Source organism: Lethenteron reissneri, chromosome 7 (assembly GCF_015708825.2).
Source record: "Lethenteron reissneri isolate LAM-NWPU_2019-01 chromosome 7, ASM1570882v1, whole genome shotgun sequence".
Lineage (NCBI taxonomy): Eukaryota > Metazoa > Chordata > Hyperoartia > Petromyzontiformes > Petromyzontidae > Lethenteron > Lethenteron reissneri.
The window spans coordinates 11,848,262-11,868,457 of record NC_083785.1 but is presented as its reverse complement, the minus strand read 5'-3'; the positions used below and the strand labels follow the sequence as shown (position 1 = coordinate 11,868,457).

The 20,196-nt window shown below is 52.0% G+C and overlaps 1 protein-coding gene across 1 annotated transcript; it reads right to left on the bottom strand.

The window, feature by feature from the left end:
* Positions 1–427: 427 nt before the first annotated feature.
* On the bottom strand, positions 428–19,741 carry LOC133357695 (keratin, type II cytoskeletal 8-like). Its single transcript, XM_061575793.1, has 9 exons — positions 19,225–19,741; positions 16,388–16,596; positions 12,392–12,452; positions 9,468–9,563; positions 7,463–7,627; positions 5,823–5,948; positions 4,377–4,597; positions 3,256–3,326; positions 428–1,930 (listed from the first exon to the last, which is right to left on the bottom strand). The coding sequence occupies exons 1-9, from the start codon at positions 19,534–19,536 to the stop codon at positions 1,896–1,898; spliced, it is 1,296 nt and encodes a 431-aa protein (XP_061431777.1). The 5' UTR covers positions 19,537–19,741; the 3' UTR covers positions 428–1,895.
* Positions 19,742–20,196: the final 455 nt, after the last annotated feature.

The following is a 20,196-nucleotide window of genomic DNA, read 5'->3' as shown; positions in this document are numbered from 1 at the left end:
AGAGCCCCTCCAGGAGGGAAGTTGTTGCTACTTTTACAAGCAGACCAGACGTCTTCGAGCACCCACGCTGTACCCCAACACACGGGACCTGCCAACGGACTGCCGGCCTGCGCTGAACCTCTTCATGCTGCTGGGTCGACAAAGCCGGGAGGGGTTGAAGACAGATGCATCGGTTGGATGGAGTTAAATCGGCAACCTCATAATTACACAAGCCTGTGTAGAATTGCAAGCGCAGTGTGTTGAAGAAAATAGACACCACGGCTTGTAATGTGTTACCATCGAGTGTGTAATGCCACACGCTCAGTGCGCCAACATAAGGCGGGACACACACATCACCCGAGCAACTATCGCCCGAACGTACGGTGAGTGTGCACGGGTCGACTTTCTCGCGCGCGCATTCATCATCAACGGAGACGGACGCAGGCGCCGCGGTGGGAATTCACGAAGCTGCTTTTATTATTTCCGGTACACGTGAGTACGTATAAGAGAGGTTAACCCCTGCCATGACGACAATGCATGGGCACTGACCAAAGCCACCTGTGACATCCACTGCTCGTGCTGCTGCTGCTCCAGTGCGTCCAATCAACCCACTCGCAATGCATTCTGCGGACCGCTTAGCTGTCAACGTGACCTCACCGACACACCGCCAGCCCCGCGCGCGTGCGAAGTGCCACCGTACGCTGCCCGCGCTTCCCGAATAATCGTCGAGCGTCGCAAGCGTGGCTTTTTCCGTTGTTGTGCCGTACTTCTACGCTCCCGCGCCCTCGCCAACCCGACACCGAGCCGGCGCGGGCGATGCACGGTCAAGCGGACCACCGCAGTACGAAGGGCCCCGTTGCACGCTTGCTGCGTTAGACGGGAGAGGTCAATAATGGCGTTCAACCGCGAGCTGACGGATGATCTGACGGTTACCTTCTCTCTCACGGGGCGCTCCTGTGTTGGTGCTCAGCAAGTCGTTATATATGTCAGATCCCGTCCCCCCCCCTAAGTGCGCCCGCGGGACGACAGGCTGGGGTGAGCAGCACCTCCCGCAACAAAATACGACCACTTTTGACAGCTATACCGGCCATTGCATCATTCTGGCTATTACTAAAAGGCTCGCCCACAACCCCTCCCTCCCCACCGCCGACACCACCGTATTTATTTTCTTTCTTTCCTTTAAATCCGGGACTAAAACGACCTACAGATGCCAGTGTCCAAACCAAAGCGAACTTCCACCCACCTCCGAAGAGACCCACACACTCAAGCGCCGATTCACTTTTTAGAGCCAATTTGCGAATCACACCAGACAGCCAGAGGGGGAGGGGAAGCCGCGGGTCGCCAGTGCACATTCTATTGGACGCGCAAAACAATTTAGAAAAAAAACCAACTTATACGTTTCAGGACACGGCAAAAAAAAAAAAACTACTTCGTCTAACGCAGTGGTTCCACACCTGTTCTGTTTTTATTCAAAGGGACTCAAAATTGTATCTGCCAGCAAAAATAAAACCTCAAGCAAAAAAAGATATAATTAGCGACGTTTCGGGCAACGGCCCTTCAGGGCACAATAATGGCCATTATCCGAAGCGTCGCCTATCATATATTTATTTTTAAGGCCACGGTGGTGTTATTGACGAATGCATTGAGCTGCTGCTGCTGTTGTTAGCTGTGCTCATGCACCACTGCCAACGCAGCCGCACCAGCACCGGATCATTTTTACCTGCGGCAGTTCCGTGGACAGTCGGTCCAGGTAGGGAACCACTGACCCACCGGGGTTTCGAGTGACACGTGGGAAAAGGGGACGTGAGCGCGTCGTTAGAATGCACACTGCCGAACCGAGCCGCCCTGGGCTGCGGGCCACAATGTCACGTGCTGGCCCTCGGGGTGGGTTGAGCGATGTTGGGAGCGGCTCTGCATTAGTAGCTTCTCTTGCTGGACGTCTCGTAGGAAGCTGTGTGCGTGCGCGTCGGAGACACAAGGCACGCAAGACCACAGGTAAGGGTTTTTGCGCAAGACGGCATTATGATTGGTGATTGATTTGTGTGTGTGTGTGTGTTTTAGGCGGTAGTGTAAGCGGTTAGCGCATTGCGCTATTAACCCGGCAGCCGGAGTTCGATTGCCGCTCATAATCAACAGCGGTGACGATTATCTGAACCGATCGTGGTCCTCCCTTAGGTCGACTCGGCCTCAAATAATTACCTGCGGTGTGTAGTGAACATCTTCACTGGGGAGACAAAGGCGGCTGGGCATGTTTATGGCCACCCACCTCCTCGTGTGCCATGCCGGCCTTCATAGGTGCTACTCGCTAACAGCACTTGCCCCAACAGTCTGTACAGGCTATACGGGGAATCTTTCTCTTTGTTGTGTTTTAGGCCACGGTACTGATCTGACCAGATGCGTGTCGATATTCCTGGATCGTGTCTTGATGATGCTTGCCGTAGTTTCAAGCCAAACATCGCGTATTTTAACTCCGAGATTTGGCTGCGTGCATCGCTCTTGAACCCACCGTTGATGGGTGAGCGAGCCCAAGCACGAACAAACGGCACCACGCGACAATTATATTTAAATTGTTTGGCTGCGTCGGGTGGTGGAGGATATTGACCGCACAAATTTGGTCGGATCTATAAGTAGCAGGCTAACGCAAAAAAAACAATTGTGAGCAAGACAGCCAATCGCTCGTGTCCTCTTCAGCCCCAGTGCATGCTTTGATCGTTGCTGCAATCACATGGATGGTTTGCCACCGATTCTGTTCAGCACAGAGAGACGCAGCACGCGTTGAGATGCTATATCTCAACTTGCCTTCAACAAAACATCTCTCCATTCTCGTTTGGTTTGTGTCCTGCGTTAGTTTTGTTTTAACTGCAGCGAGCGCCGGGTTTCCGCGGTTGTGACATGCAACTCGCGGATGCATTTTTTCCCCTTTGCACTGCCTGTTGCTTGGGCATGTCCGACGTTTCGCTCGGCACGCCGGGGAGCCCTCTGGCAGGAATCGAATTCGGCTCCTGGAGGAGCTGGACAAGATGAACTGAGTCCATAAAAATAAGCTCCTCCAGGGTGTGGAGCGAAACGTCGGACATCGTTGCCCAACGACGACCTGAAAACGCGTCGGATCGCTGCGTTTGAGATGCAGTTACCTTTGCCCTCTATGTACTGGACATCCAAAGGGAAATGTAGAGATATTTACCTTACATTTGTGTATCGCTGCGCAGTGTAAGTTTATGAAGGTGTATGAAGGAGGGGTGGAGGGGAGGGGTCGGGGGGGTGTCTGTGGCTTACTTGAGACACTGTAGCCTCCATATCCTCCCATGCCGCCCAGGTTGGCCATCCCAGCAGTCACATTCTGCAGCCTGTGGAAAACACCAGCACACACACACACGTGCACACACATTGCTTATGATGTAATATTAAGCCTGTTTGTCCCGGAGAGCCTTGGTCATTCGCGAGTCTTTTTCATGATGGCCGTGCAATGTGTTTTTGGAGTTGGAGGGCGATGTTGCTGCTGCTGCCGCCACTGTGTGTGATCCCAAGTGAGTCATTTGCAGGTCAAGTTTCAGCACTGGCATGTTTGGCCAACAGTAGTCGTGTTTGGTTTATTGTTTTTATCTGCCCAGTTTAGCCTAGTGCTGCAGGGGCGAGGGCTTATTGCAGCCAGAGGTAAACAAAATACAGAACCGGTTTTATATCCAGAAAGGGTAAAACCTATTGTTATATTGTTACACCTCGCCTGGTATGCAGGAGGTCGTGTGTTCGATCCCAACCCTGACGCCTGCTGTATATTTGGAGCCCATTCTGCACTCGTTCAGCCCCTCTATCCCGCCAAGCAAATGCTGCTTGGGCATGCAGTTGGTGGTCATGCGGGCTACATAACCCAGACAGACGTAGCCTCGCCTGCCGAATGACCTCACCGATGGGACTGTGTCCAGATCTATTAAGGAACTGTTTGCTCCTCGCACAATCAAGTCTGGTGAAACCCAGAATGGATCGTAGGCAGGCACAGAAGTTCCCATCATGGGATCTAGAAAACCCACAAATATAAAAGGTTCCCCGTATAGCCTTTAACAGACTTTTTGAAAGCCGGCACGGCACACGAGGGGGTGGGTGGCCAGCACCACGCCCGGCCGCCTTAAGCCGCACGCACACAGACAACGCACACGCACAGACAACGCATACGCACAGACAACTCACGTGCACAGACAACGCACGCGCACAGACAACGCACGCGCACAGACAACGCATACGCACAGACAACTCACGTGCACAGACAACGCACGCGCACAGACAACGCACGCGCACAGACAACGCACGCGCACAGACAACGCACATGCACAGACAACGCACGCGCACAGACAACGCACGCGCACAGACAACGCACACGCACAGACAACGCACGCACGCACCTGGACTCCTCTCCCTCCAGCAGTTTGCGGTAGGTGGCGATCTCGATGTCCAGAGCCAGCTTGACGTTCATGAGCTCCTGGTACTCGCGCACGTGCTTGGCCATGTCCTGCTTGGCCTGGTGCAGCTCTTCCTCCAGGCGGGCGATGCTCTCCTTGGCCTCCTTGATGGCAAGCTCCCCGCGGCCCTCCGCCTCGGCGATGGCCGCCTCCAGCTGGGCGCGCTGCGTCGACGAAACGCGCCAAGAGGGCATCATCGCCCGTCGTTAGTTTGGCTTTCAAAGTGCGACGAGTGTCGCCTACTGGGTGGGCCGGCAGCACAAACGATTCCTAAACGCGAACGAAACTGTTTACTTTGAATGTATTAACCCGGGAATGCCTCGCTGAGTCTCAAGAATATAGACGGTGGCGAGATGTCAGTTGCCTCGCCTGGTATACGGGAGGTCGTGGGTTCGATCCCGACCCTGACGCCTGCATATTTTGAGTTTGCGTGTCTCTCTCCCCGTGGTCGCGTGGATTTTTCTCCGAGCCCTCCGGTTTTTCCCCTCCACATTTAGAATCAACATGCACTTACGAGTATTTGGCTGCTATACATTTCCATGTGATAAGCCACTTCGTTGGGCTATCAATTGTGGCGAGGTCACTTCTGAGAACTAGCTATGTAGCTCAGTGGGCCATACCTGGTGAAATAAGAAGTTTAGTTTAGTTAGTTAAGTAGTTTATATAATTTTTTTATGAATATGTGTTTTTTTATCTGGCGGGTCCCGGATTGACACGTTTGGTCAACATCATTTATGCAGCTTAATGTCGAAGGAAAACCAGAGAATCTGGAGAAAACCCGCCACACATACGAAGAGGTCACCCTCAGCACTACTAGCAAGCCCTGGTGTTCACCCATCCCAGGCTCAAGCCTGCTTAACTTCTGAGCTGCGATAACATTGGGCGTATTGAGTAATAATAGGTATAAATTATTGTATACATATATATCTCCATAATGCAGGTTTTTTTGGGTTAGATCGCTTAAATATGTAAATGTGTCGTTAAACCCACCACCACCCGACACAGCCAATTAGTTAGGTTTGTCACGTAAACAGAACGTGCCAATTCTTTACTAGTACAGCACACCGGTGTGTTGGAGAGCAAAGCCACAACATTTACAATCTATCAGCCGGTGTGAATCCAGAAAGAACCACACAGCTGCCCGACTTGTTTTTGGGTTGCGCCGCGGCGCGTCCTGCGACACGGCACCCCGGCAATTTCGTCCACGTGCCGGGAGCTCCGCCGGTAACCCAATTCGAGTCCGCGGTCCGCGAACAACCTTCCCAGCCACGTGCAGGGCTTTAAACGTCGGACACCGAACAACGCCGCGGTGCAACCCGGGGTGGCGGAGAGAGGCGGCCGTCTGCGGGCAACGCCGGAGTGCGGCCAGTGCTCCGTCGCGACACGCACCTGCTTCTTGAGGGCCTCGATCTCGGCCTTGATGCGCTGGACCTGCCGGTTGATGTCGGCGATCTCGCTCCTGCTCTGGCGGAGGTCGTCGTCGCCCTTGCCGGACATCGCGTTCAGGTCGGCAAACTACGGCGGCGGAGAGGAGGCGGGCCGGGGCGAGACGCGTGGTTACAAACGAACGAGCGTTAAGAGTTGTGACGTTTTTTCGGTAAAGTCTCGAAAAAAACCCAAAGAGTATGGACCCTTGCAGTCACGAAAAGTTCAAATTATAGAATTAAGCTTGTGACGTTGGCGAGTGGCACCTATGAAGGCCGCCACGGCACACGAAGGGGATGAGTGGTGAGCACCACGCCCGGCCGCCTTTGTCTCCCTAGTGGCGATGTTTACACACTGCACGAGGTACTCATTTGAAGCGGAGTCGACCTAGGGGAGGCCCAGGGCCGGTTCAGATAATCGTCACCAGTGTTGGCCGTGAGCAGGAGTTGAACTCGGGTCACTGGGTTTGCAGTGCAGCGCGCTCACCGCTGCACTACCGCTTCCCATACGGTTGTGATACACACATTATTTTGAGATGAGTGTGCAAATTTAGACACGATCATCATCATCATTGGAAGCCATGATTGTAAGCCTCACTCGGGCGTCATCATCTCCCACCGTCCTGCAATGCAACAACCCATCGAGCACCTGGGCGCGGGCTGATGTCAGAATCAGAATATTTGTATGTTTGTTGAACTTCTTTCGCATTGTACGTAGCCAATCATGCTAATGAGAGGTGCGGGAGAAGGACAATGAACTAAACACAAAAAGAAGTAAATAAATGCGTTATCAGTCTCGATTTTAAAGTGCATAGCTCCAGTGGCTTCCAAATATCCTGGAAAAATCCGATGAGCTATGAAGCCCTTTTTCACGGATTTCCAGCCGGGGCGGGTCAGAAAATTTCAACAACCAAAAATACACAAAAACGAATGTCGTCTGCTGCCAACCATAGCCAGGAACTTCCTTCCATCCAGCCATCTGTGCTGCCGGCTCCCTGCCCCGATGCCGAAGCTCAAAGCCTTCCTGTTACCCTCTGCTTACGACTCACTACACAATAATAAACATGATCAGGCAATGTCACAGATCATGCTCGCGAAGTTGCTTCTTTGTTGCTGCTACTGCTGCTACTGCTGCTGTTGCAGCTATTTTTGCTGTTGCTGCCGCCGCCACTGCTGCTGCTGTTACTGCTGTTGGCTGTTGCTGCTACTGCTGCAGATATTTTTGCTGTTGCTGCTACTGCTGCAAGTGTTGCTGTTGCAGCTATTTTTGCTGTTGCTGCTGCAGATATTTTGCTGTTGCTGCTACTGCTGCTGTAAGTGCTGCTGTTGCAGCTATTTTTGCTGTTGCTGCTACTGCTGCTACTGCTGTTGCAGCTATTTTTGCTGTTGCTGCTGCTGCCACTGCTGCTGCTGCTGTTGGCTGTTGTAACGAGTGCTTCTGTTTCTACTGCTGGTGCTGCTGTTTCTACTACTGGTGCTGCTGTCGATGCTGCTCTTACTGCTACTGCTGGCTAGCTGTTGCTTGCTGTTGCTTGCTGCTGCGCTGCCTGCCTGCAGGGAGCGAGCGAGCGAGCGAGGGGGGCGCGGTGTGCGCTAGCCGCGTGCCTTGCTCCTGTAGAAGGCGTCCGACTCGGCCTTGCTCTTGGCGGCGATGGCCTCGTACTGGGCGCGCACGTCGGCGATGAGGCCATCCACGTCCAGGTTGCGGCTCGTGTCGATCTCCACCGTCAGGATCGTGTCCTGGATCTGCGACTCCAGCTGGCGCAGCTCCTGCTCCGTCACAACAACAAACAACAAACAAACAAACAACGAGCACGGAGTCAACAGGTGCACGTGCGTGTGTGTACCCCTCGTGCGCCGTGCACGGACTTCGCAGTCAAGTCGGCTCAGGCTACGCAGGGGGGTGAATCTTTGTCTCTGTGTGCGCTTTGTGCGAGATTTAAAGATCGCGCGTTTGGGACGCTCAACCAGGCGGTGGAGTTGGTGGCGTGGCACCCGATGTCTCACCATTCAGGTGGCTCCGTCCGTTGCCCCTTTCGCGTCGGTGGAGCACGACGACGCCAGGGAGTGTTTAAAGCGGTGCGGACAAAGAACCCCCCCCCCACCGCTGCCCCCCACGATCATCGCTGGCAGCTTTTGGGAGCGGGGCTTCCCGAGAGCATCGGCAACCTCTTTCCCGGACGTGTGATTTGGACGCAGGAGACATGGTGCAGCTTTTCCTCCACGTGTACTCGCGTGCGAAACGCATTCATTCGTCGTAATGTCAAGCGCGTGAAAGCCTCCCCCCCCCGTCACGTCGGTACGGATTCGGGTTCTGCTATCGATGGGTGACGTCAATTGTGGAATTCGCTTCTCGCACGGGAGACGAGGAGTCTGATCCTGTCGACTTACGAGTTCGGGTCACGTACCTTGCGAGTGTAGTCGTTGTTGAGCTGGGGTTTAAACCAGCACTAGCCTCGCGTATGTATTATGCATGTACGGATGTTGAACTTCTTTCGCGCCGTACGTAGCCAACCTTGCGTGTCGGAGGTGCGGGGAAGGACAATAAAGAAAATCCCAAAAGCATGCAGGGGACCTCACACGCGCCCCATTCCTCAATAGTGTCCATCAGGCAGGTAACAATGCACTCCCGCCCACACACACACACGAGATTGAGGGTGCAGCGTGGATTATATTTCGAAATGGATGTATTTGTCTCGTTTTATATATATATATTTACCACGTCTATTGTACGATTTCTGCTTCTCTCGAAGAGTGTTTAAAATCGGCTCAAAGCAAAAAATCTCGTTTGACCAGTTGGAGCGATTTCATTTAATCCCTGCTCGGGACCCACTGTGGTCACGTGGTCACGGCTCACTCACCAACTCTCATTGCCCTGATCCGGTGTACGCGTTCGTGCGCGAGCGCATGCCTGCTCGATGTCTCTCTTAGCTCACCGAATCGACGACTCTTCTTTCTTTCTTACTCCCACTCACTCACTGGCAGTGCCGGATTAAGCTAGTGCGGGGCCTGTGGCAATTGTTATAAGGGGGCCCTAAAAGTAAAAACGTAAATAAATATTTAAACACTTATTATTTTAACTTGGATAGGAAAGTAATTGTATTTTTTCATTTTCTATACAGCCAGATAATACACAAATCGCTAACTTTAAACACCCAGTCGTTTATAAAAGTTGAAGGCAGTATAGTACTATAGTAATAGAGCAAGTGGAGAATCACTGAACCGGAATTGAGAGTTTGAAAGCATTTAGCGCGGGGCCCTTGAAAGTGTGGGGCCCGTAGCTTATGTAGCTACTTTTGCTACTAGGATAATCCGGCACTGCTCACTGGCACATTCGCTCCCCCGCTTAACCGCTCACGGACTCAATGACTCGCTCGCTCAGTCACTCTATCACCCGTTTGTCACACGCTTACACGCTCACTCACCCACTGGTTCGCCCCAATGGCTCATTGACTCTCTCACTCTTTGACCCGTTTGCTCACTCACCGATTCACTCGCCCACCCACTTAAGTGCTCGCTCACTCGCTCACTATCTCGCTCGCTGACTCACTGAACCACGTACACCGACACGCGCACACACTCCCACTCGCGGAGGTCAAATGCCACTGACCTCTGAGAAGATCTTCTTGAGGAATTCGATCTCGTCCTGCAGAGCCTCCAGCTTCGCCTCCAGCTCCACCTTGTTGAGGAATGCGTCGTCCACATCCTACCCACCCCCATCGAAGACCAAGCCTCGGTTAGACTCTCCCCACCGACCAAGAGCAGCAGCGGCAGCAGCCAACACGAACACGTGACTTTACCGAAAGAACCAAAGGACACGAAGCCCACAGTGTGTCAGTGGGGACTCCACACGCATGGTTTCCAGAGGCGGACTTTGCAGCAGTGAGCACTCGTGACTGTACTGTGCCGATGAGTCTTAATGAGGACGAAACCGGTCTGCAGTTATCCGCGTCTGTATCGCTGCTGCCTGTCAGTGGGCTACTCTCATTCAAACGTATGCTGATTGTGTCCTCAGACAAGAGGACCACAATGCACTATGAGATCTCTTTTACCAGTGGCAAAATATAGTAGTAGGTTTTTACCCTTTTAAACTGGTATAAAACTGACACCTTTATTCAAGGCATCATGTTTGTTTACTACTTGTGTTGTGGTTATTGCAAACATGATGCCTTGAATAAAGGTGTCAGTTTTGTACCAGTTTACAAGGGTAAAAACCTACTACTAGACCACAATGCAGTTTCTAGGAACTGTTGATGGATTTTTGTTGTTGTTTTTGTTGTTGTGCGTTCTTTACACGTGGCTGTGTGTGTCGTTAGGAACGGCAACAGTTCGGCATTGACCGGTGGGAGCTGTGGTTTTCACCGGGGGCTTGATTCCAGCCGGGTCAGTCATGGTGCGGTGAGCACATCTTAGTACCTCTCGCCGTGGCTTTTTCTACTAATACTAAGACTACTCCCACTGACCGCTGCGGTCACGAGCCACCTGCTCCAGCCGAGCTGCGCCCCACAAAAAAATAACGGCGAGAATCTGAGCCATTGTCGGAGCTACCCAGAGTGCAGGCGGTGCAATGGGTGGGAGGGGATTCCCAGTCGCCAGGCAATGCAGAGGGCGGGGAGGGCGCGGTGGGTGGGGGGGTGGCAGAATTGGACAGGGGCCCTCATTCCATTCATTGGGCTGCGGCCCATGCCAAAGACGCTACTTCGGCACAAGGTGGGTGGTTTAGTCGTTTTTACCCTGCGACCCCCACCCTGAGAAATGCTCGTGTAAGCCACGTATTTTTTTGCGGCGTGTTCTCGTTAATCTGTGCAGGAAAAAAAAACCCGTTATCAGAATCACAATTTTTTTTAATACTTGAGGAATTCGGTGAGCTGTAAAGCGCTTCTTCACATGTCCAGTCGGGGCGGGTCAGAACGTTACAACAAACAATACAAAAAACACGATAGGAGTGAAAAGTAGAGGAAACGTAAGCAAATCACAAAAAATATATATCTACAAATAAAACTAAAATTGTATTTTACTAGGTAAAGCCCACTGAGCTATTAGCTTCTTCTTCAGAAGCGACCTGGCCACAAATGATGGCTCAACGAATTTGCCTATCATGTGGAAATTTAAAGCATTCCAAATACTCCGAATAAAATGTGAACGCAAATTTCCTTTAACTTTCTGTGCCATTGCCGCCCCCCCCGTGTGGTCGATGCGTGTCCACGATCAAAGCGCCAAACGTCCCACGTAGCAAAGCGACAGGCGGTTAACACTGAGCAGTGCGCCGAATTCCAATCCCTACTGCGTTATGTTTGTGGTTAAGTGCAGGCCGTCGTGTGGGAGGTGAGTCCGGGCAAGGCCAGGGTGATAGATTGCCTGGCATGGAGGATGGGAGGGATGGATGAACGAGATAGCATTTAGGGCTCTGTGGTAATAAAGATCGTTATGAATATTTGTTTTTACTGGGGGAATCCCATGAGCTGTAAAGCTCTTTTTTACAGATGTCCAGTAGGGGCAGGTCAGAACTGTTCCAACAACAAAAACAAAAGCACGATAGGAGTGCGAAGAATGGGAAAAGTGAACAAATCACTTCAAAAATATATACGAACGAAACTAAACGATAACTATTGTTGTGTTATCTCACCAAGTAATGCCCTTTGTTTACCCAGGGACGCCTGAGTCTCAAGTACTATTTCAAGGAGGACATCGTGCTACATTGGGCTGTTTGGCCAAACTGAATGTCATTAGTCGTTCGGCTTCGTGGGGGGGGGGGGCGGGGGGCGAGAGAGTGGAGAACACGTGGAGAAAACCCAGCAACCACCCTGGGCACGAGGGGGTGACACTCAGCACCGCCGATCTTCCTTTGCCACGCCTCGCAGCCCATTAAAGCACCAGCCGGGATCAAAACCTACTTGGCTTCTGACGACAACCGGGCACGTTCAGAGGGATTTAGCCATGGCACATTAAATAAATATTTAAATAAGGTAACGGTGCAGAGCTGCAATTTTTTTTCTCGGAATGTGCCGTGAAGACCGATACCAATGCCCACCATTCCGCCACTAAGTGACGGCGACGTCACCACGGCGCCTGTGCCAGGCAAGGTGCACTTTGAGGCTACCACGTGAAAGTGTCGAGGGCTCGCTGACAGGGAGGTCCACGGGACATGCGCCAGGTGCCATCATGAGTTGACTGACTAAGACTGACCGGCAGATGCGCCCGCCTGTGCCCCCCCCCTACCCTACCCCCTACCCCCCTACCCCGCCAACTGTGCATACATGAATGTACCTGCAGACAGAACATGGGGATTCATCTTCTTGGTTCTTTCGGTAAAGTCACGTAGAAGGGAAAAAAAAACATAATAAAATAATTCTCACATTCTCTCTCTGTGACAATTAATTTATTATGTTTTATTTTTATTATTTTATTATTTCCCTTCTACGTGACTTTACCGAAAGAACCAAGAAGATGAATCCCTGCAGTCACGAAAGCTTAAATGGAAGAACATGGGGAGTGCGACAGAGGCTCGGCCGAGAGCAGCCCGGTGCAACTCACCTTCTTGACGACCACGAACTCGTTCTCCCGCTCAGTGCGAGTGTTGATTTCCTCCTCGTATCTGCGACGGACACAATGGGCAAATAGAAACGACGATGGACAAATTAGGCGATGGAACCTACGACGGAGACATTGGGCGATGGAAACGCTGAGCAACCCACCAACCCTCCCTCCCCCGCTCCACGTCACCAGCAACAAGGTGCGACTCGCCACTTCAGCGGCGGTTCATGACAGTGCCAGGGGAGGTGCACTTTGAAGTGTCTCGAAGCGCTCGCTTGGAAGGAGGTCACGGGACGGGCCCAGATGTATGACAAAAGACAAATATCCCGCCACCTACACCCCCACCCCCCCAAAAAGCATTGAATAGACTGTTGGGGCAAGTGCTGTCTGCGAGAGTAACACCTATGACACTCACACTAACAAAAAACAACAAAGACAAAGATCCCCCGTATAGCCTTTACAGGCTGTAGGGGCAAGTGCTGTTAGCGAGCACCTACGAAAGCCGGAACGGTACACGAGGGGGTGGATGGCCAGCACCACGCCGGACCGCCTTTGTCTCCCCAGTGGCGATGTTTACACACCAGCACCAGGATACTCATTTGAGGCTGAGTCGACCTAGGGTAGGCCGTGATCGGGAAATCGAGCTCGGCTCGCCGGGTTCGTAGCGCGGCGCGCTATGCCCACGCGTTGCTGTTGAACTTCACCCGCGCCGCACGGAGCCAGCCGTGCTGATCGTAGGTGCGGGGGGGGGGGGTAACGCTCGTGTTGGCAAGCGTGGGGGGCGTCCCGCATAAACACTCGCCGATCGTCACGACTCGCAACGTAAGCGCTCGAAGAATGCGACCCGCTGTGCGTGGATGCGTCTCATCACTCGGCACCGATTGTGGGAGGGTAGGGTGAGAGAGAGAGAGGAGGCGGGTGGTGGTGGTGGTGCTTTAATGCGTGCGCCTTAATCTTGGTGCTTTCGGTAACGTCACGTAGAAGGGAAATAATAAAATAATAAAAATGAAATATAATACAAATTCTCACGACGTTTCGGCCACAACGCAAGCAGCCGTCCGCAGGTGAAGAACAGAGCTGTCGGAAAGACAGCGTCCTTCAGTGCGGGTTGAAGGGTTATAATCACATTGACGAAGGTGTATAGTAGCGTACACCAGATGTGTGCGCTCTTTTCCCGCACGTGCCCTCCACGGCGGTGTGCATACATTCACAATGCAATTACAACATTTGCAATGCATTTAACCGTGCATTAACAAGGTTTAGTCAGCGAAGGTTAAACGCATCATGCGTCCGCCCGGCGTAGCTTTAATAGCATACACAGCTGTTGATTGTAATTGGATATAAATAATTAAGGGATTCATTGTGTGCGTCGGATGTGGGCGGGGGGGGAGGGGTATTGTGGTCAGACTTCAAAAGTTCCCGGTGCGGTGTGCAAACACCATCGCTCAAGAGACAAAGGCGGCCGGCCGTGGTGCTGCACTTGCCCCACAGCACAGAAGTGGTTCTCAACATTTCGATTTAAAGCTTTCGTGACTGCAGGGATTCATCTTCTTTATTCTTTCGGTAAAGTCACGTAGAAGGGAAGTAATAAAATAATAAAAATAATAAAATAATTATCACGACTTAAATTTCGATTTAAAGCTTTCGTGATTGTAGGGATTCATCTTCTTGGTTCTTTCGATAAAGTCATCACGTAGAAGGGAAGTAATAAAATAATAAAACATAATAAAATAATTCTCACGATGTTTCGGCCACAACGCAAGCAGCCGTCCTCAGGCGAAGACCAGGTCTGTCGGGGAGACAGCGTCTGAATGGGTGTCTCCCCGACAGACCTGGTCTTCACCTGAGGACGGCTGCTTGCGTTGTGGCCGAAACGTCGTGAGAATTATTTTATAATGTTTTATTATTGTATTACTTCCCTTCTACGTGACTTTACCGAAAGAACCAAGAAGATGGTTCTCAACACTTTTCTTTGTGTTGAGAACCACGCCCTGCCGCACGAGGCTCACCCACCCCGGCGACTGCGAGGTGCCCCAAGGGGTAGAAGTTTGGCAGTGGATTCAATACTTCTGTGCGTCATCCGCTCGTTTAGCTGCTGGGTTTGCTCCGGGTTCTCCAGTTTCCTCCCACACAACAAGCCAAAATAAATACTTGATAATAGGATTGGCCAAACACCACCCTCTCCGCCCCTACCTCCCCGCAATGCAGGACCCTCTTGAGAAGAGTCTCGAGACTCAGTGAGGCTTTCCTGTTGGAAATGATTGCTATTCCTAATTTTTTTCCCTGCTATCTTTGGACCTGTCAAGAGTGGAGACTTGCTGCTGCTGCTGTACCTTGTCGCAATGTTACATACAGTTTATACCAGTGGTTCTCAACCTTTACTGCAGCCTTGCACCCCTTTGGTTCCCGATCGTTAAAAATGTTAATAAAGACGTAGATGTTGTACTTACGTGTCCGTGCTTAATTAGTTTTTTCGATTATTTATATTAAAAAAAATATCTGGCATGTCTCGCACCCCCCAGAAAGGGAATCTCGCACCCCTAGGGTGTGCGTGCATCCCCGGTTAAGAACCACTGGTCTTTACAGGTGTCGGGGAGTGGTGTCGCAGTGGTTAGCACACTACGCTATGAACCTGGGCCGGTCCGACTTGGATTTTCAGGACCATGGCTCAAATTATAATTAAGTGGCGAATCATATTTGAACCGGTCATGGACGCCCCGCTTGTCATACAACCCACTCACTCACGAACCCGCCACTGTTCACCGTTGGGTGAAGTATGGTCATCGACGACCTCTGCGACTGCCGGCGGCGTTTGAGAGGCGAGCGTTCACCAGTGAATTATTCCCGGGATGATTTGCAGAATTGTACAGTGTACAAGGCTGAGTAAATGCAAGTAGCGTCTGAATCAACATGCGGGATCGCCGTCTGGTATGAGCCACTCCCTTCTCGCTTTCACGATCAGGGCTGAACAAACACCCGTCTTGGGTTACTCAAGGTGGGCCGCATCTCGCCTTACGCACCTCGGTTGATGTCTCTAAACGCAGACAGGTGAGTGCCATGGGAAGAGGCATGGCTCAGTGTCCAGGTGTGCGTGTGAACGTGACACATTTAGAATTATAGTAATTCTTACTATAATAATTGCGTTCATATCCTGCCCGTAAAGTAAATACCGAGGAACGTCTTCTCGTAGGGAAGGTTTTTTTGTTAGCCTCGTGGAAGCTTGCACAGGATGCTTTATCATCTCACCAGAGGTTCAGAGAATCAACTGGGACTTTTTCTAATCGCGCTGTTCTTATATTTCAATTCGTCGAGTAACTTTTTTTTTACTGTGACTGACTGTGGTCAAACGGAACTTGCCCCGCGTGGCTCGTATTGACTTAGCACTCGTCCTTAAACAGATTACTTGGCGATGCCGCTGCGTTGGCAGTGGTGCGCAAACACTGTTAACAGTACAAAAAAACACTCAGCACACTCGCCAATGCCACTATTTAAAAGGCGACGTTTAGTGCAATGCCCCTTCTTCATAGCCCATAAATACAACTTACCCACTGTGTCCTACAGTGAACTTATTTGACACAATATACGATGCATTCTAAGCACGAGTAGGGTAACATAATTTTTTAATTTTTTTCATATCGAGCACTTTCATATTCTATTACAACCAAGTTTTCTTCGAATGAATGACGCTTATGGAAACGCCGGTACCACACACACGAGGTCAACTTTGCTTGTCCCACTATGAGACCTCCTTTACCAGTGGCAAAATATAGTAATAGGTTTTTACCCTTTCAACTGGTACAAAAACTGACACCTTTATACAAGGCATCATGTTTGCAATAACCACAGTCAAAAATGGTTATTGCAAACATGATGCATTGTATAAAGGTGTCTGTTTTTGTACCAGTTGAAAGGGTCAAAACCTATCACTATATTTGCTTGTCACGTCAATTCCCACCTCGCGCGCGTGTGTGCGTGTGCAGGACCGCGAGCCCTTACTTGGTCTTGAAGTCCTCCACGTGTCCTTGCATGGCCTGCAGCTCGTTCTGCAGGCCCAGCTTGTTGTTGGACAGGCTCTCCAGCTGCTGCTTGAGGCCCCTGATGTAGGCATCGAAGAGCCCGTCCAGGCCGCTCACCACCGTCCCGCGCTCGTGCAGAGCCCTCCACTGCGCCTCCAGAACCTTGTTCTGCTGCTCCAAGAAGCGCACCTGAAACAACAGCAGCAGCAGGAGCAGCATTATAGACGGCAGTTGCAGAGCCATCGTAGACAGCTGTTACTACGCGCAGGCGAGTTGGAAGACTCGCTGATACCTACCGGTTGAGGGTAAAGCCGAGTTGTCACGACTGTGTACAGTTCTAGATTTGAAGCTTTCGTGACTGCAAGGATTCATATTCTTGGGTTTTTTCGGTATAGTTTGATACAGCTATCGTGCTGTGACGGTTTTACCTGAAGACGGAAGCTTGTGTTGCCTCCGAAACGTCGTGATTTTTATTTTACTTTTGTTAATTTTATTTAAATTGTTTTTACCAACGTGACTTTACCGAAAAGACTGAACAGCGTGACATTGCCGAGTTGTTGGCGTGAGACCTTGGGAGGAGGAGGTACTACCGGGTGTTTGAAGGCTACCTGCTGCCTTGTAACAGCGTTCATGTAACGCCGATGTCTTTTTCGTTGTAATGGATGACATTACGGCGGGTTCAACGGGGGCAGCAGCTTTACCGGGGAAGTGGTGGGCTGTGTTTCAAACGATTCGGACGACACCACCACCACCGCCACCGCCGCCACCCTATCTACCCCACTCACGCTCTCGCCGCCGCTGTCGGCAATGCCATTACTGGCACGGCGCAGTCGATCTTGGCGAAAAGTTCACGAGGAATCGAAATCGTCCTTATCGACCGCGAATGCGCGTCATTGGCAAACGCGGTGGCACGAACAGAAAAATTCTACGCGGAAAAAAAATCGACCAGCTGGACACGATGTGCAACAGCGCACACGCGGGCAGCGCGGGGTGGTCCGTCCCGTCGTAGTCACGTGGTCGACGCATCGTCGATTGCCAGATGGGAGTCAGCGGTTAATACTTTAATTCAAGGGGTGCGACTTTCTGTCAAACGAAATTAACCGCAACGACAAATTCGTTGTCGGTGGAGCCAACGTTGTGGGCTCCGTCGTGCGCGCGTGTTGCGACCAAAAATAGACGTGGGGAAGAGCACGACTGATACTATTGTTCAATCGGTGCAGATGAAAGCGATTTTTTTGCAATTCTGGGGGTGGTGGTGGCGGGGGGCAGGTCTTCAGTCGAATATGAATAATGTTACACAGAAGGCTTCTAGAAATAGACACGTTATACAGAGTTCGTTTTTTTTTTACTTACACGCGTTCGGCAAACAGATGCAAAACTGAGATAAACCGAATGGTCACCCCACGGTGACAGCTTTGGGAATCTCGGTCCAAATTTTATTGGAATAAAAGAACGAGCCCCGTGCTGTCTGTGCACGTGGTGCCTCTCCGCTTGAAATGTGGGCGAGGGAGGCCACTCCGAGACCAACAAAATCTGACCCCTAAATCGTGCCGCCACAATTAGCCGCCCTCGGTCAAGCGCCCAACATGCGGTCAAGTTTTGTTGTTGTTGTCCGCCCCTCCCGCAACCCCCACGCCTCTCTTGGTTGAACACCAGCTGCTTGATTTATAATTCATGTCGCCACGACACGACGGACGGCCACGTGCCCAAAGTTACCCACGACAACGTCATCATCATCGTCATCACCATCGCAGTGTTGCGAACGCATTCATCGATGCGTCGACTCTATTCTCAAAGCAGGTGAGAGCCCAACTAAGACTCCAAGAGGGGTCTCTTATTGTCCCCCAAGCGACGTGAAGTAACGGAGTCTCCGCTATGATCTGCAAGGTTAAGGAGTGACAATGGCTCTTCAAGGAAGTTTGTTTTCAGTCCCATCGGACTACTTCTTGCCTTTCCAGGCCAATGTTAACTCAGCAGCAACCAGTTTGCTTAAATAAATGCCGCTGGATGAGATTGTTCTGGAAAACCATGGCGGCACCGATGTGGAGACACAGAAGGGAGCTCTTCTTGAACACGGATGCTATTATACAGGTATCATGCTATCCCCATCATATACAGGTGCCGTGCTATCCCCATCATTTACAGGTGCCGTGCTATCCCCATCATATACAGGTGCCGTGCTATCCCCATCATATACAGGTGCCGTGCTATCCCCATCATTTACAGGTATCGTGCTATCCCCATCATATACAGGTGCCGTGCTATCACCATCATATACAGATATCGTGCTATCCCCATCATATACAGGTGCCGTGCTATCCCATAATATACAGGTGGCGTGCTATCCCCATCATATACAGGTGCCGTGCAATCCCCATCATTTACAGGTGCCGTGCTATCCCCATCATATACAGGTGCCGTGCTATCCCCATCATATACAGGTGCCGTGCTATCCCCATCATTTACAGGTATCGTGCTATCCCCATCATATACAGGTGCCGTGCTATCACCATCATATACAGATATCGTGCTATCCCCATCATATACAGGTGCCGTGCTATCCCATCATATACAGGTGGCGTGCTATCCCCATCATATACAGGTGCCGTGCAATCCCCATCATTTACAGGTGCCGTGGTATCCCCATCATATACAGGTGGCGTGCTATCCCCATCATATACAGGTGCCGTGCAATCCCCATCATTTACAGGTGCCGTGGTATCCCCATCATATACAGGTGCCGTGCTATCCCCAGCACGTGCAGGTATCACGCGAGGCGTGCACGCGCCCCGCCCGTTGCGACCCCGCTCCGCTCACCTTGTCGATGAAGTTGGCGAAGCGGTCGTTGAGGCCCTTGATCTGATCCTTCTCCTGGGTGCGCACGGGAAGGACGCTGCGGTCAATCTCCGGGGGCGGCCCGCTCAGCATCGCTGCCGATGAGGCCGAGAAGCCACCGAAGCCGCCGCCACCGCCACTCCTGTAGCTGGCGGACGAGAGGCCGCTCTTGCGCCCTCCCGAGCGGCCCCCGGCGGACAGCGAGGCGCTGCTGAAGCCTCGCGAACCGCCGCTGCCGCCCACGCTGATCCTGGTGGAGCTGCTGCGCACTGTGGTGGACCTCGTGGAAGCCATTGGTCAATTTGGTGTTTGGCTGGGTGCGATTAAATTCGGGGACCGCTTGTTGAGCGTGAGCTGCAAGAGGAGGAGGAGGTGATGGTGGTGGATTGACCTGGCGGGTGGTTCTGAATGGGAATAGAGAGAGAGGTGAGTGAGCAGAGTGGAGGGTGAGTGTTGAGTGTGCGGGTGGCTCAGCGAGAAACGCAAAACCGCGGGGCCAGAGTTTGCGCGCAACATTTTTATAAGCGGCGCGTGGCCACAAATCGCTCGTGTCGGGCCCCCCCACCCCTCCCCACACACCGCTCGAGTGACACGTGAAGGGGCCCTGCCATTGGTCCGAGAAGCAGCGAGTGGTGCGTCTCTTTCACCTCCTCCCACGGGGGCGTGCGGCCAGGGGGGGTTGGTGGGTGAGCGTGTGAGTGTGTGATTGATGGAGGCGGTAGGGGAGCGGGGCGAGAGAGAGAGAGAGGGAGGGGGTCACTCAGGTGTTCCCTTACCTCTCCTGAATGATGTATGCGCTCTTCGCCGTGAGCGGCTCGCGTTCTGAGCCCCAACCACTTCCATTTAAGGCGAAAACGTGGGGTCTGTGCATTGTTCAGCTTTAGGGCTGGGTTGGTCAGCGCCTATAGTATCGGGGGATTAGGGGATCGGGGTGCAGGCAGGTATGACTCAGGC

What these genes read in the sequence shown, in the direction of transcription:
- LOC133357695 (XM_061575793.1), bottom strand. Translation starts at nt 19,536, where the DNA reads ATGGCTTCCACGAGGTCCACCACAGTGCGCAGCAGCTCCACCAGGATC. An exon ending in ACGCCTTCTACAGGAGCAAG is followed by an intron (nt 5,949 to 7,462) that starts GCACGCGGCTAG and finishes CCGCCGCCGTAG; the next exon opens with TTTGCCGACCTGAACGCGAT. An exon ending in CTGGAGGGAGAGGAGTCCAG is followed by an intron (nt 3,327 to 4,376) that starts GTGCGTGCGTGC and finishes TGTTTTCCACAG; the next exon opens with GCTGCAGAATGTGACTGCTG.